The sequence below is a fragment of the Cinclus cinclus genome, chromosome 17 (genome assembly GCF_963662255.1).
Source record: "Cinclus cinclus chromosome 17, bCinCin1.1, whole genome shotgun sequence".
NCBI classification, from domain to species: domain Eukaryota; kingdom Metazoa; phylum Chordata; class Aves; order Passeriformes; family Cinclidae; genus Cinclus; species Cinclus cinclus.
In genome coordinates this window covers 3,105,315-3,116,373 of record NC_085062.1, presented here as the reverse complement: position 1 = coordinate 3,116,373, position 11,059 = coordinate 3,105,315, and the positions used below count along the sequence as shown (strand labels likewise).

The 11,059-nt window shown below is 55.5% G+C and overlaps 2 protein-coding genes across 6 annotated transcripts; one reads left to right on the top strand and one right to left on the bottom strand.

The window, feature by feature from the left end:
• Nucleotides 1-724: 724 nt before the first annotated feature.
• PSMD9 (proteasome 26S subunit, non-ATPase 9) lies at nt 725-4,415 on the bottom strand. Of its 3 annotated transcripts, none has more exons than XM_062504477.1 (6): nt 4,272-4,415; nt 4,077-4,179; nt 3,087-3,284; nt 2,552-2,643; nt 1,963-2,051; nt 725-1,629 (listed from the first exon to the last, which is right to left on the bottom strand). In XM_062504477.1, the coding sequence occupies exons 1-6, from the start codon at nt 4,383-4,385 to the stop codon at nt 1,602-1,604; spliced, it is 624 nt and encodes a 207-aa protein (XP_062360461.1). In that variant the 5' UTR covers nt 4,386-4,415; the 3' UTR covers nt 725-1,601. The 3 variants fall into 3 exon arrangements, with proteins under 3 accessions (XP_062360461.1, XP_062360460.1, XP_062360462.1); XM_062504476.1 differs by having other exon boundaries at nt 2,552-2,653; nt 3,091-3,284; XM_062504478.1 differs by lacking the exons at nt 3,087-3,284; nt 4,077-4,179 and having other exon boundaries at nt 2,552-2,653.
• A 106-nt stretch (nt 4,416-4,521) lies between these two features.
• On the top strand, nt 4,522-10,731 carry HPD (4-hydroxyphenylpyruvate dioxygenase). 3 transcript variants are annotated; one of them, XM_062504471.1, is made up of 14 exons: nt 4,522-4,598; nt 5,708-5,734; nt 6,450-6,512; nt 7,182-7,286; nt 7,432-7,474; nt 7,563-7,645; nt 7,773-7,862; nt 7,954-8,057; nt 8,221-8,298; nt 8,444-8,606; nt 8,949-9,020; nt 9,659-9,781; nt 9,913-10,029; nt 10,115-10,731. In XM_062504471.1, the coding sequence occupies exons 6-14, from the start codon at nt 7,565-7,567 to the stop codon at nt 10,223-10,225; spliced, it is 939 nt and encodes a 312-aa protein (XP_062360455.1). In that variant the 5' UTR covers nt 4,522-4,598; nt 5,708-5,734; nt 6,450-6,512; nt 7,182-7,286; nt 7,432-7,474; nt 7,563-7,564; the 3' UTR covers nt 10,226-10,731. The 3 variants fall into 3 exon arrangements, with proteins under 3 accessions (XP_062360455.1, XP_062360456.1, XP_062360454.1); XM_062504472.1 differs by lacking the exon at nt 6,450-6,512; XM_062504470.1 differs by lacking the exons at nt 4,522-4,598; nt 5,708-5,734; nt 6,450-6,512 and having other exon boundaries at nt 7,214-7,286; nt 7,432-7,645.
• The last annotated feature ends 328 nt before the right edge of the window (nt 10,732-11,059 follow it).

Genomic DNA, 11,059 nt, shown 5'->3' with positions numbered 1-11,059 from the left:
AGCGGGGAGAACCCTCCTCATCCTCACCGGCCGCACCGGGAAACGCCGGGACAGCGGGGAGAACCCTCCTCATCCTCACCGGCCGCACCGGGAAACGCCGGGACAGCGGGGAGAACCCTCCTCATCCTCACCGGCTGCCAGAAGAGGCGGCGCTGTCCCCCCCACCCCGCCCCAGGGGATCCAGAGGAGGGAACGTGGAGCCCTTCGCTCTGCCCAAGCCTAAATCCCACCCGTGGCTGCGATGAAGTCCCTCTTGGCATCGCCGGAGCCATTCGGGCCTGACCCCTCGCCCTACCCGGGGAATGGGATGAGGGATCTTTACCCGATGTCCCACACAAGGAGTTGTAGGCAGCTCTGCTCCAGTGGCTCCCCCGGGCAGGACAAGCTCAGGGAAGTCAAAGAGAAAAATCATCCCCCAAGCCCTGTCAGTCCCCCACGATCCCCAGCTCTCTGCCAGGACAGCACTTGCACAGGGAATCCACTCCCAGGGCTCACTCCAGGCTCTCACTTCACCCCTGCAGATAATCAGCTCCAAACGCTGCCAGCTGTTGACCTCAGCCTTGCTGTTAATCTCAAATAATAACAATTTCTCAACTTAATTTGTTTTTCCTTCTGCCCCAAAAGAGCCTCACACCCTGCTGGGAGTGGAAAGGTTTGTTATCAGCTTCCATTATCTCCCTGACCCGGAAAGGCTGCCCCAAATAATGACTTCTATGAGAATAGAGAGAGGCAATACTCAGTTTTATTGTTTTGGGAGACTATTTTTAAGTTCAAATGGAAATAAGCTTCAAACAAACCAGTCATTCCTAGAATCCCTTCAAAGTTCAGGAATGGTACTCCCCAATTTACTGTTCCCACTGAAAACACCCCAGACCATGTGCCACTCACCCACTCCCCCCACTGCTCCTGTAACAGGATGGAGAGGAGAATGGGAGGCACAAAAAGGTAAACCCTGTCCTGGCTGGAACCAGGAAAACACCCCAAAATCAACTCCTGCAAATAAACTAATTTTTTAAAAAATCGTAAGAAAAAAGAGGGAGAAGCCAAATTAGGAGTGCTCTTGTCATGACTACGTAAACTACTAGAAGTTCCAAAAGTAGAATTATAACCCCTATTCCTTACCTCATTGTGTTAAAAGAACTGGGTGTTCCAAAAATCCTTTCAGTATGTTCACTGACTTTAAAAGTTGTGGCAACATGGGGAAGATGAAGTATTAAGCTTGCATATCTCTTGCCTGTCACCTACTATGACAGACATCAGAAAGTGCTCTAGGACTTTTTACCATGTATTACATGATATTCAGTGGGGAGTTTTAAAGGGGAGAGAAAAGGAATGCTCTGTTATCACCAAACAAGAGCATTTCAAGCTCTTCGGAGCCTTATTCTAGGCTGATACAAGGTGGAAAAGATGAGAAGCCACATCTTGAAGCTCTGCAGGTTCCTCCTGACAACCAGTGGAATTCTGAACTGCAGGCAGGCCCTGCTCTGCCAGAACCCTTCAGGCACCAGAGGTCACAGCAACACCACGTAAGAAGTCTTCAAACCAGATCAAAGTCCAGAAAGCAGGCACAAGCTTCAGCTTTATTGTTCTCCAAGCCGTGGTCATCTTTGTAAAGGAATGATATTGCAGCTGAAAAAGAAGAGGGCAGAAATAAATATCAAATTTCCTTTCTCAAACAGGCACAGAAAACCTGACATGGATGGATCAGACCCACCACAACCCTCCTCCAGTGATTTCCTCTACCAGACAAACCAGTCACTGAGAACTTTATCCCTGTGCTCATGTTTGATGAAACTCGATTCCCTGTGTCCCTGTGCAGAAGCAGCAGCCTCCAGCTCCTGGTGCCCACCTGTGAGGTCTGTCACAGTGGGCAGTGACACAGCCAGGGCTGGCCCTGGTCAGGAAACGTGCCCTGAGCTGCTAAAAGCCTCTTCCCTTCCAGTAAGTGAAACAGCAGCTCACCCCAGGAGGCCCTTCCCAGCCCAGCGCTTTGGAGTCAGCCCCACGTGCACCCTTCTGCCACCACGGATCACAGTCACACTCAGGGGTCTCTGAAAGAGAGGACAAAATACAAAATTAACCAAAATATTTCACTTTTCCATCACAAAGTCAACTCTCTTCCTTCTTTTGCTGAAGCACCAGAAGAACATTAAGCCAAATTAACTATTCTGCAGCAGTGCCCATTTCCACTCCGTGGCTGAAACTGAAAGAAGAGAGTGCTTTGTGTCAAGTCATCTCCAGGAGATCCCTCATTTCCACCAAGCACTCAGTGGTTCTCTGGCAAGTCAACAAAGGTGGCACAGCAATGCTGCTGCAGGGAGTTCCCGGGGAGAACAAAATGAAGCTCACAGCAAAGAGCACACACCTCTCAGCTCTTCTATTCATGAGCAAATAGCTCAATGCTGTGAGAGAACAAGGCTACGACAGCACAGACTGAATCTGAACTGTTTCTGACATAGAAATGATGATTCCAGAGATCCAAGTTCCATACAAAAAGCTGTGGCTAATACAGACAGGCAAGAGAATGCAGTCACAACAGGAATGAGCTCACCCCCTCGCTGTGCTGCACTACTGTGGCAATGTTCTGCAGGTTCTGGAAGTTGTTTGCATTGACAGATCCAAACTCCACAATCTCGTCATCAACTTGAAGTCCCTAGACAGACAGAGAAGAGAGATGAGCATCTGCAGTCTCCAAAGACAGGTAATAATAGAGGTAATAACACAGGAGCATCACCCTTCACCCAGCCACACGGAGAGATGTGCTACAACACTTCTCACAGTTAGGCAAGTGAGCATCACTACAGCCTCTACATGGCCATAGGGAGAGGTGAGTGTTCATTCCTCTGTTCTGTTTCATGGGAAGAGAAATGCTGAGCTTGGAGTGGTCAGTGAGGTGTGGGAGGAGCTGTGTGGTGCCAGGATGCAGCTCAGAGAACACCCATCTCATCCCAGCCCCTTCACAGGACATGATTTAGACAAGGGGGTGACACCCTAAGCCCCAGCTTATTCCCACTTATTAACAAGAACAGAGGGAGCCCTGAGCTGTCTGGCTCCAGACAAAGCCGTCCCCACGAGCTGTGCCCGACGTACCGAGACGCTGGCGGGGGAGCCCGGGGTCACGGCGTTCACTTTGGCAAAGGCCTGGGGCAGGCTCTGGTTCTGCCTCATGGCCTCGGCCAAGGCCTCTGCCTCATCCTTGGCGTGTTTCTCCTTCTCCCGGGCGTGCAGCTTGTGCAGAGCTTCTTCCACCTGCTTCATCAGGGCCTTGTGATCGTTCTGCAAACCTGTGGGTGACACCATGAGCACACAGGGAGCCGGAGAGGCTTCCCCCAAAGCACCTGCTGCCCTCTGCAGCCACGCAGAGCAGTGGCCTGGCTGTCTCTGATCTCAGCAAGAACTTCTGCACTATCTGCTGGGGCCTGGTGCCAGCCCGGCAGATGTTTATCAGTCAAAGTCAGACACAGAGAAAACCACCCTACGAATTTGGGTAAACATGCAAATGCAGAAGGGCTGGGAGGCCCATGATCCTTAGAACTCAGTGAGCAGCTTAAGTCTTCTTTCTATTAAGTCACCTGCTGTTACATATGAAGAGAAAAACCCATCCTGAAAGTCAGGGCACTGGGAAAGCCTGGGATGAAATAAATGCCGAGCTGTTTCCTACCCAAATTTTATTCTACAAACAGCACAGAAAAGCTTTGATCAGATCATTGAACAGATCCCAAACGGCTCCGCAGCAGCGGCAGAATTTCAGCACCGCTGCAGCAACACGTGGACAGAAGCATTTTACTGACTCAAAAGCACTTTACTGACTCGGCGCAGGCGGCAGCTCCGGGCACTAAGCAGAACCACTGGGAAACAGGCTCAGCGCAGCCCCGGGCTCCGGTTCTGAGGAATTACAACCAGCGAGATGGGGTTTCAGAGAATTCCGCGGTGTCACCGCTGTCCCGCGTGTCCGTTCCCGGGCACAGGCCGCGATTCCCCCGCACATCCCGGTTTCGCTGGCTCATCCCGAGGGATGGGGGCGCGGCCCGGCCCCGGCAAAGCTCCCCCCCGCCCGGTTCCCGTTCCCCGCTCACAGATGATGTTGTGCCGGGCCGTGCGCACTTGGTACACGTCGATGTCTGCGCGGGGGAAGCCCTCGGCGTCCACCAGCGGCTCGTGCATCCCGACGCCCTTTTGCTGCGAGGGAAGAGGCTGCGGTTGGGAGGGCACCGGGCCCGAGGGCCCGCACGGCGCCCCCCGGCCCGGCCGGGCCCTGCCCGGGCACTGACCCCCTCCAGCAGCTCGTAGCACGCCTTGATCTGCGCCTCGATCTCATCCTTGCGCCGCACCAGCTGCTGGACATCGCTGACGGTGACGGGCCGGGCCCCGCCGGGCTCCGCCATGGCCGCGGCCGGACGGGAGCCGGGACGGGCGAGGGGCGGGGTCAATGCGGTCACGCCCAGGGGCGGGGAAAGGGCGGGGCCATAGGGGACCGTGCCGGGGGTGACACGGAGGTGACACAGCGGTGACCGTCACGGGGTGGCACGGCCGCCTCCGTACTAGAGCGGCACGCTGCTGTGGCGCTGGCATGGGGTGGCACAGCGGTGTCACCATCGGTGAGTTACACAGCTTTGATGGTGACATGTAGTGGCACAGCGGTGTCACCATCACTGGGTGACACAGCCGGGGTGTACCATATCGTGACCCTGTCCCTGCTGCTGGCCTCTCTCTAGTCCGTGCCCCGGCGCACGTGTCGGGTGCTGCATGGCATCCGTGTCCCAGGAAGTGTGGCAGCAGGGGACAGCCCCACCACGAGACCCCCACCCCTGTCCTCCGTGCCACTGGCACCCCCCAAGCCCCCTGTGCTCATCTCCCTGTCCTCGCTGGTGGCTCCGACTTCCCACCGCTCCCAATCAGGTGCAGTTTGTGCACTGGTGTCTCTCCGCCAGGGCAATGTCTTGCCCCCTCCTCCTGCTGTCCCACATTTTGGGGTCCCCGCAGCGCTGGGCTCACCGCAGCTGGAGGTGGCACCGCGTGGCTCCGGGCCCAGACACCACCACACGCCCAGCTGGGCTCTGCAGGCTGTCCTGGCTCAGCGCTGACCAGGGTGACATGTCCCCAGGGAGGGGTGAACGTCCCCAGGGGCAGCGGGCGGGCTGGCGATGTGCTGCCCAAATTGCGTCACCCCTCTGTGACCCCGGCGCACACGGGGCAGGGATTTTGGTGTGGGGTCAGCCGGGTCCCAACCCTCCGCAGAGCCTCACGTGCTGCACACCCACCCTCGCCACCCTCCGCCTTCCACCCGCAGTGCCACCGCTGCAAGGACCCCGTGACACGGCCCCAGTGACAGCTTGGGGCAGTTCCCGGCCCAAACCAAACGCATCCCTGGGTTGGTGGGGGGAGAAGGTGGGGCCGAGGAGGAGCCTCCCCCTCCCGCTGTTATATTGAAAGCCCTCCCGTTCTTGTGCTCTCTTTGCTCCTGTCACATCGCCAGGTCACAAAAATGGTGAGGGGCAGCAGATGGGAATTAATTCAAACGCCCCGGGCTCATGGCATGGGATACCTTTGAAGGTTTAAGCTCTGCTTGAATTGGGATTTTCCAGTGACCGTGCTGGAAGTGGCACAGCAGAACTGTTCCTCACAGCTTGACCTTTGGATTCAGCTCCCTGGGGGCTGCTGTACCTGCCTGTCCCGTTAATGTCTCTCTTTTCTCATTCTCTTTCAGACGTCCTACACAGACAAGGGAGAAAAGGTAAGAGTTGAATCCCTGTCCTGCCCCTCGGCCTGGTGTGAAACATCGGTCATATTAGTGCAGATTGTATCAATTCCTTGATTACCTGTTGAAATCAGAAGTAAAACTGCTCTGGCTGGGCCACGCAAGATCCTTGTTGTAAATTAGTATTAATCATTGAAATTTTTGGTTTGGGAGGAGTGTGACAAACAGGAGATGGTGGATATTTCCCAGTCAAACCAAGCCTTTAAGCAGAATCCTCATTCCATGCAACATTTATTTCCAAACGCTGCATTTGTCGCCACCTTTTTCACTTTTGAAGTGCTTCCAGTGCTGGGGGCCCCGTGCCAGGCTGGGCAGTGGTGGGGAACGGAGCAAAGGGGGATCTGTCCTGCCACTGGCGGTTGTGTAAGAGCTTCTGTGGAAGAATTAATCTTTAACACAGCAAGGTTTGCAGGTGGGCAGCTCGCTGGGACAGCCACTTTTGGGGAGCACTGGGAGAGCTGGGAGCGTGGCTGTGAATTGGTGCTTTGTGCCTTTCAACCTGCAGCGCAGGATCAAATGTAAAGCATTTTGGACAATCACCATGTGGGGGCTGTTCCACCCAGTTAATTCAGATGCATTTGCCGGAGATGCATTTTCAGTGTCACAGCTGCCACTTCCCCCTGCTCTAGAGCCAAGCAGTGCTGCAGAAAAGGCAGTGGCAGCTTTCAGCCCCGTTTTCCCTTCCTTTCAGCCCCAACGAGGCCGCTTCATCCATTTCCACTCCATCACCTTCTGGGTCGGCAATGCCAAGCAGGTGAGAGGCTGCGGCCGCCGGGCACGTGTGTAAGGGGACACCTGTGCCAGGGGACATCTCCCACAGACCCGGCGCTCCAGGCATTGGCTGCCAGGGGGGTGTTGGCCCATCCCGGCAGCCCCGGCCAGGGATGCGCCGGTGTCCCAAAGCCTGGCCCTGGCCTGGAGCCCATGGCCTTGGTGGCCCTTGCGCAAGGCGAGGGGCGGCTGCCGGGGGCGTGTGCGGGGACGTGGGACCAGCGCACGTGGCCGGGCTCAGCTGTGGCCACCAGCCCGCAAGGCTGCACGGGCTCATGGCAGCTGCTCTCCATCCCTTGTCCTTGGCGACTTAAACACCCCTCTGCTTCACACCCGAGCTGCTTTTCACCCAACCTTGCAGTGCAAGGGACAGACAGAAATGTTTCCTGCTCTGTGGCAGCCCTCACAGAAAGTTCTGGAGGCAGCACTTCCCACTGAATTTGGGCTTTTCCCTCAATCCCGGCCCTTTCCTGTCTGTTTGTTCCCCCTGGGCTGCTGGAGGAGGCAGGGAAGCTGCTGCCCGTTCTCACACACGCACACAGATGCACACACAGGGCAAGTGTGACTTGCACCTGCCTTGGAGGCTTTTCTCCATGGCCTCTGGGCCACCAGCACTGCAGCTTCAACCAGAGGGATTCTTCCCTGCCCACAGGCTGCATCCTACTACTGCAACAAGCTGGGCTTCGAGGAGCTGGCGTACCGGGGGCTGGAGACTGGCAGCAGGGAGGTGGTGTCACATGTTGTCAAGCAGGACAAGGTAAGGGAGCCCCTGACAGAGATGCCATTGCCAGGGCAGGGAAAGGTGAGGTTGAGGTGATGTCAGACATGAGGGTGCTGCCAAGCCCACTATGAAAACCATCACGTGCAGCTCCAGCCTCACCTCTCCTCCTCTTCCTCGGCAGATCGTGTTTGTTTTCTCATCCGCTCTGAACCCAGGGAATGAGGGTAGGTGTCTGGAGGGATGGAGTGGGAAATGGCCCTGGCAGAGCAAAGCAGTTTTGCTCATGCTTGTGGCTGCTCCTGCTCTGGGCAGAGATGGGGGAGCACCTGGTGAAGCACGGTGATGGGGTGAAGGACATCGCCTTCGAAGTGGAGGACTGTGACTTCATTGTACAGGTGGGCAGCCCCTCCACCCCCTCCCACACAGCCCCCCAAAACAGTGAGGGAGGAAGACAGGGCCTGGGGATGTCTCCCCCCAGCCCAGGGGAGCTGTGGCAGGACAGATCTCTTTCCTTCTGCCCAGAAAGCCAAGGAGCGCGGTGCTGTGGTGGTGAAGGAGCCATGGGTGGAGCAGGACAAATTTGGGAAGGTGAAGTTTGCAGTGATCCAGACGGTGAGTGGCAGGGCAGGGCCGTGGAGCTGGCTGCACCTTTGAGGCCTCCACGTAAACAAAGTCACAATGCAACCACTTCCTCCTCTTGCAGTATGGTGACACCACCCACACCTTGATAGAAAAGATCAACTACAAGGGCCTGTTCCTCCCTGGGTACCACCCACCCCTCTTCAAGGACCCCCTGCTGCCCAAGCTGTGAGTACTTTCCAGAGGGTCCTGCCTGCCTCTTTACCATCATGTTCTGGTGGGGTGTCCTACTGAGGAGCTGGACAGGTCCCCACTGCTTTGCCCTGGGGCCCCCCCAAACTGTGGGATACCCCTGAGTCTGGCTGAGACCCTGCTTGGCTTCCCCCCACAGACCAAACACCAAGCTCAGCTTTGTTGATCACGTTGTGGGGAACCAGCCTGACCTCCAGATGGTCCCAGTGGCAGACTGGTAAGAATGGGGAGAGCTGGTGGGAGGTGGGATTGGAGCACTGCTGCTTCTGACAGGGGTGGCTAGGGCTGATAATGCCCGAGCAGAGCTTCGTTACTGTGGGGATGGAGCAAGGGCTTGATAGTGCCCCTTGTGACCTGGGCAGGTACCAGAAGAACCTGCTCTTCCACCGCTTCTGGTCAGTGGATGACAAGCAGCTGCACACTGAGTTCAGTGCCCTGCGCTCCATCGTGGTCACCAACTATGAGGAGACAATTAAAATGCCCATCAATGAGCCAGCACCTGGCAAGAAGAAATCCCAGATTCAGGTGAGTGAATGCTGGTGGTTGAGCCATCTGGCTGTCTCCGCTCAGGGAGATTTTGGTGAAGGAAGAGGGACCAAGGGTCAGTGATTTGGAGCCAGAGCAGACCTGCTGTGCTAAAGTGGCTGCTAGAAAGCAATCCTGGTTCTGCTTGGGTCTCACAAACCCCGGGGGAGATGCTGGGCAGAGCAGCTGCATCAGCAGATGATGCATGAGATCTCACCAACAGTGTGTTTGTCATTCCGTGGTGCCCCTGGGCTGATCTTGCCTGCTTATTTGTAAGCCTACACCAATCCTTCACAGCTGTAGCTGTGCTGTCACTGCCATGGTGACATCTTTTTCCTGTAGGAATACATTGATTACTACGGAGGGGCTGGAGTCCAGCACATTGCACTGAACACCCCCGACATCATCTCAGCGGTGAGTGCAGCCCTGGGACCCCCCTGCCCTGGCTCTGGGCATGGTGCTGGTCACAGGCTGGACCATGACCCTGTCAAGGTACAAGGACACAGAGCACATGGGCTTTGTGCTGTGGTAGTTTTACAACCAGGATTAACTGCCCAGGAAGTCACTGCAAAGGGACCTGCCTGCACCTGTGAGCTGCCTGTCCCTCCAGCTTAAAGCAGTTGGGGTCTGCAGGGCCCCTGGTGGCACCTTTGTCCTTGCAGGGTGCCTGGTGTGACTCTGGCAGCCCAGGCTGCCAGGCTGAGCCCCACAGCCCATCACCCACCTTCATCAGCTGGGGCAGGAGCAGGTCTGGGTTGAGCCCAGCTGCTGCCGAGCACCCAGGTTTGGGCTCCTCTCCAGACCAAAGGGCCTCCAGCAGTATCATTTAGGTCAGAGCAGGACAAATGCACAGCTCTCTGCAGTGCCTAGGGAGGGCATCTTGGGCCTGCCCATTCCTGGTGCCAAAGTGAAATGATGAGCCAGGATCTCATGCTTGGGGTTGGCCAATGCCATGGGAAAGCATCTGTGTCCCGACACTGCCAGTCCCAGGAAATGCTCCTGGCACAAACCCCTCCCAAACTGAGCCCTGCCGGGTGTCCCCTCCCTTGCAGATCACCAACCTGAAGCAGAGGGGCATGCAGTTCATGGATGTGCCCTCCAGCTACTACCAGTTGCTGCGGGAGAGGCTCAAAACTGCCAAGATCAAAGTGAAGGAGAACATTGACAAGCTGGCGGTGAGTCAGAGAAGGAAAAGCCTGCCCAGGGCTGGACCAGCTCCTCCAAGTGCTTTGCAGGGATGTGACACAGAGAGTTCCACTTGCTCCTCTGTGGGTCTTCGAGCTGTCACCTCATTTCTTTTCTCCAGGAACTGAAAATCCTGGTGGATTTTGATGAAAAAGGCTACTTGCTCCAGATCTTCACCAAACCAGTTCAAGACAGACCCACGGTCTTTCTGGAGGTGATCCAGAGGCACAATCACCAGGTTGGTTTGAGGATCTCCTGCTGATCCTGGCCACGAGCCCTCAGGGCCACCAAGCCCCTGGTCTGTAACGCTGCCGTCTCCGCAGGGCTTCGGCGCCGGGAACTTCAAGTCTCTGTTTGAAGCCATAGAAATGGACCAGGATGCCAGAGGAAACCTGACTGTCCTGGAGCCCAATGGGGAGACCAAGCGGATGTAGAGGATGGCAGGAAGTGCTGCCCTCATCCCTAAAGAGTTGAATCCCAAATGAACTGGGGAACACCCCAAGTTTTGGTAAATAGCCCAGACTCGAGTGCCACAAACACGGGGAAGCCACTGCCAAGCTGGACAATGTAAAAGGACCCAACACCTCTCCCTGGCACTTCCTTTCGGTGACTTCCTGGGAAATGGGGTGTGGGAAATAGCAAACACACTCTCAAAAAGCAGCTTAATCTGATCCAAACGACGGAATTCTTAACAAAGGGCAGATTTAAGGCACGTGCCAAAGACGTGCAACTACAGACAAAGACAGAAGAAACAACTGGGAATGCTCAAATTTAGTCTATCCATGGTTTTAATTTTAGCTACATGGGAAGCTGCGAAAGCACGGAGGTGGTTTGCCTCTTTGCTCGTCTCCTTTTGTAAGATTTTGGTTTAATTGCTTTTAGACTCAATCCTGACTTTGAATTTGCTGAGAATAAACATGGTTTTAGGGTAGCTCCAACACTCTGGAATGAGAACTAATTGTATTTCCATATTTCAGCCTTCCCAAGGCAACACAGTCTTGCTGTAATACCTGTAAATTCCTGCATTAATGGTGGGTTGGGGTTTCTCCCATGTTTCAAGCAGTAATTGCTGGCATTGGCAGCAATTCCTTGGCTCAGATCCTGGCTGCATGTGCAAAGTCCCCTCTGGGTGTTGCTCTGATGTTGACACTGTCCTTTGCACGGGGAATTCCTCCCCAACACAATAAATCCCTTTTCTGACACGGCCCGAGCGTTCCCAGGGGCTGCAGATCCAGCATTCCCTGTCACAAGGCAATTGTGATTGTCAT

What these genes read in the sequence shown, in the direction of transcription:
- PSMD9 (XM_062504476.1), bottom strand. Translation starts at nt 4,385, where the DNA reads ATGGCGGAGCCCGGCGGGGCCCGGCCCGTCACCGTCAGCGATGTCCAG. An exon ending in GCTACGAGCTGCTGGAGGGG is followed by an intron (nt 4,180 to 4,271) that starts GTCAGTGCCCGG and finishes CTTCCCTCGCAG; the next exon opens with CAAAAGGGCGTCGGGATGCA. An exon ending in TAGTGCAGCACAGCGAGGGG is followed by an intron (nt 2,052 to 2,551) that starts GTGAGCTCATTC and finishes CCTCTCTTTCAG; the next exon opens with AGACCCCTGAGTGTGACTGT.
- HPD (XM_062504470.1), top strand. Translation starts at nt 7,469, where the DNA reads ATGAGGGTAGGTGTCTGGAGGGATGGAGTGGGAAATGGCCCTGGCAGA. An exon ending in AGTTTGCAGTGATCCAGACG is followed by an intron (nt 7,863 to 7,953) that starts GTGAGTGGCAGG and finishes CTCCTCTTGCAG; the next exon opens with TATGGTGACACCACCCACAC. An exon ending in AGAAGAAATCCCAGATTCAG is followed by an intron (nt 8,607 to 8,948) that starts GTGAGTGAATGC and finishes TTTTTCCTGTAG; the next exon opens with GAATACATTGATTACTACGG.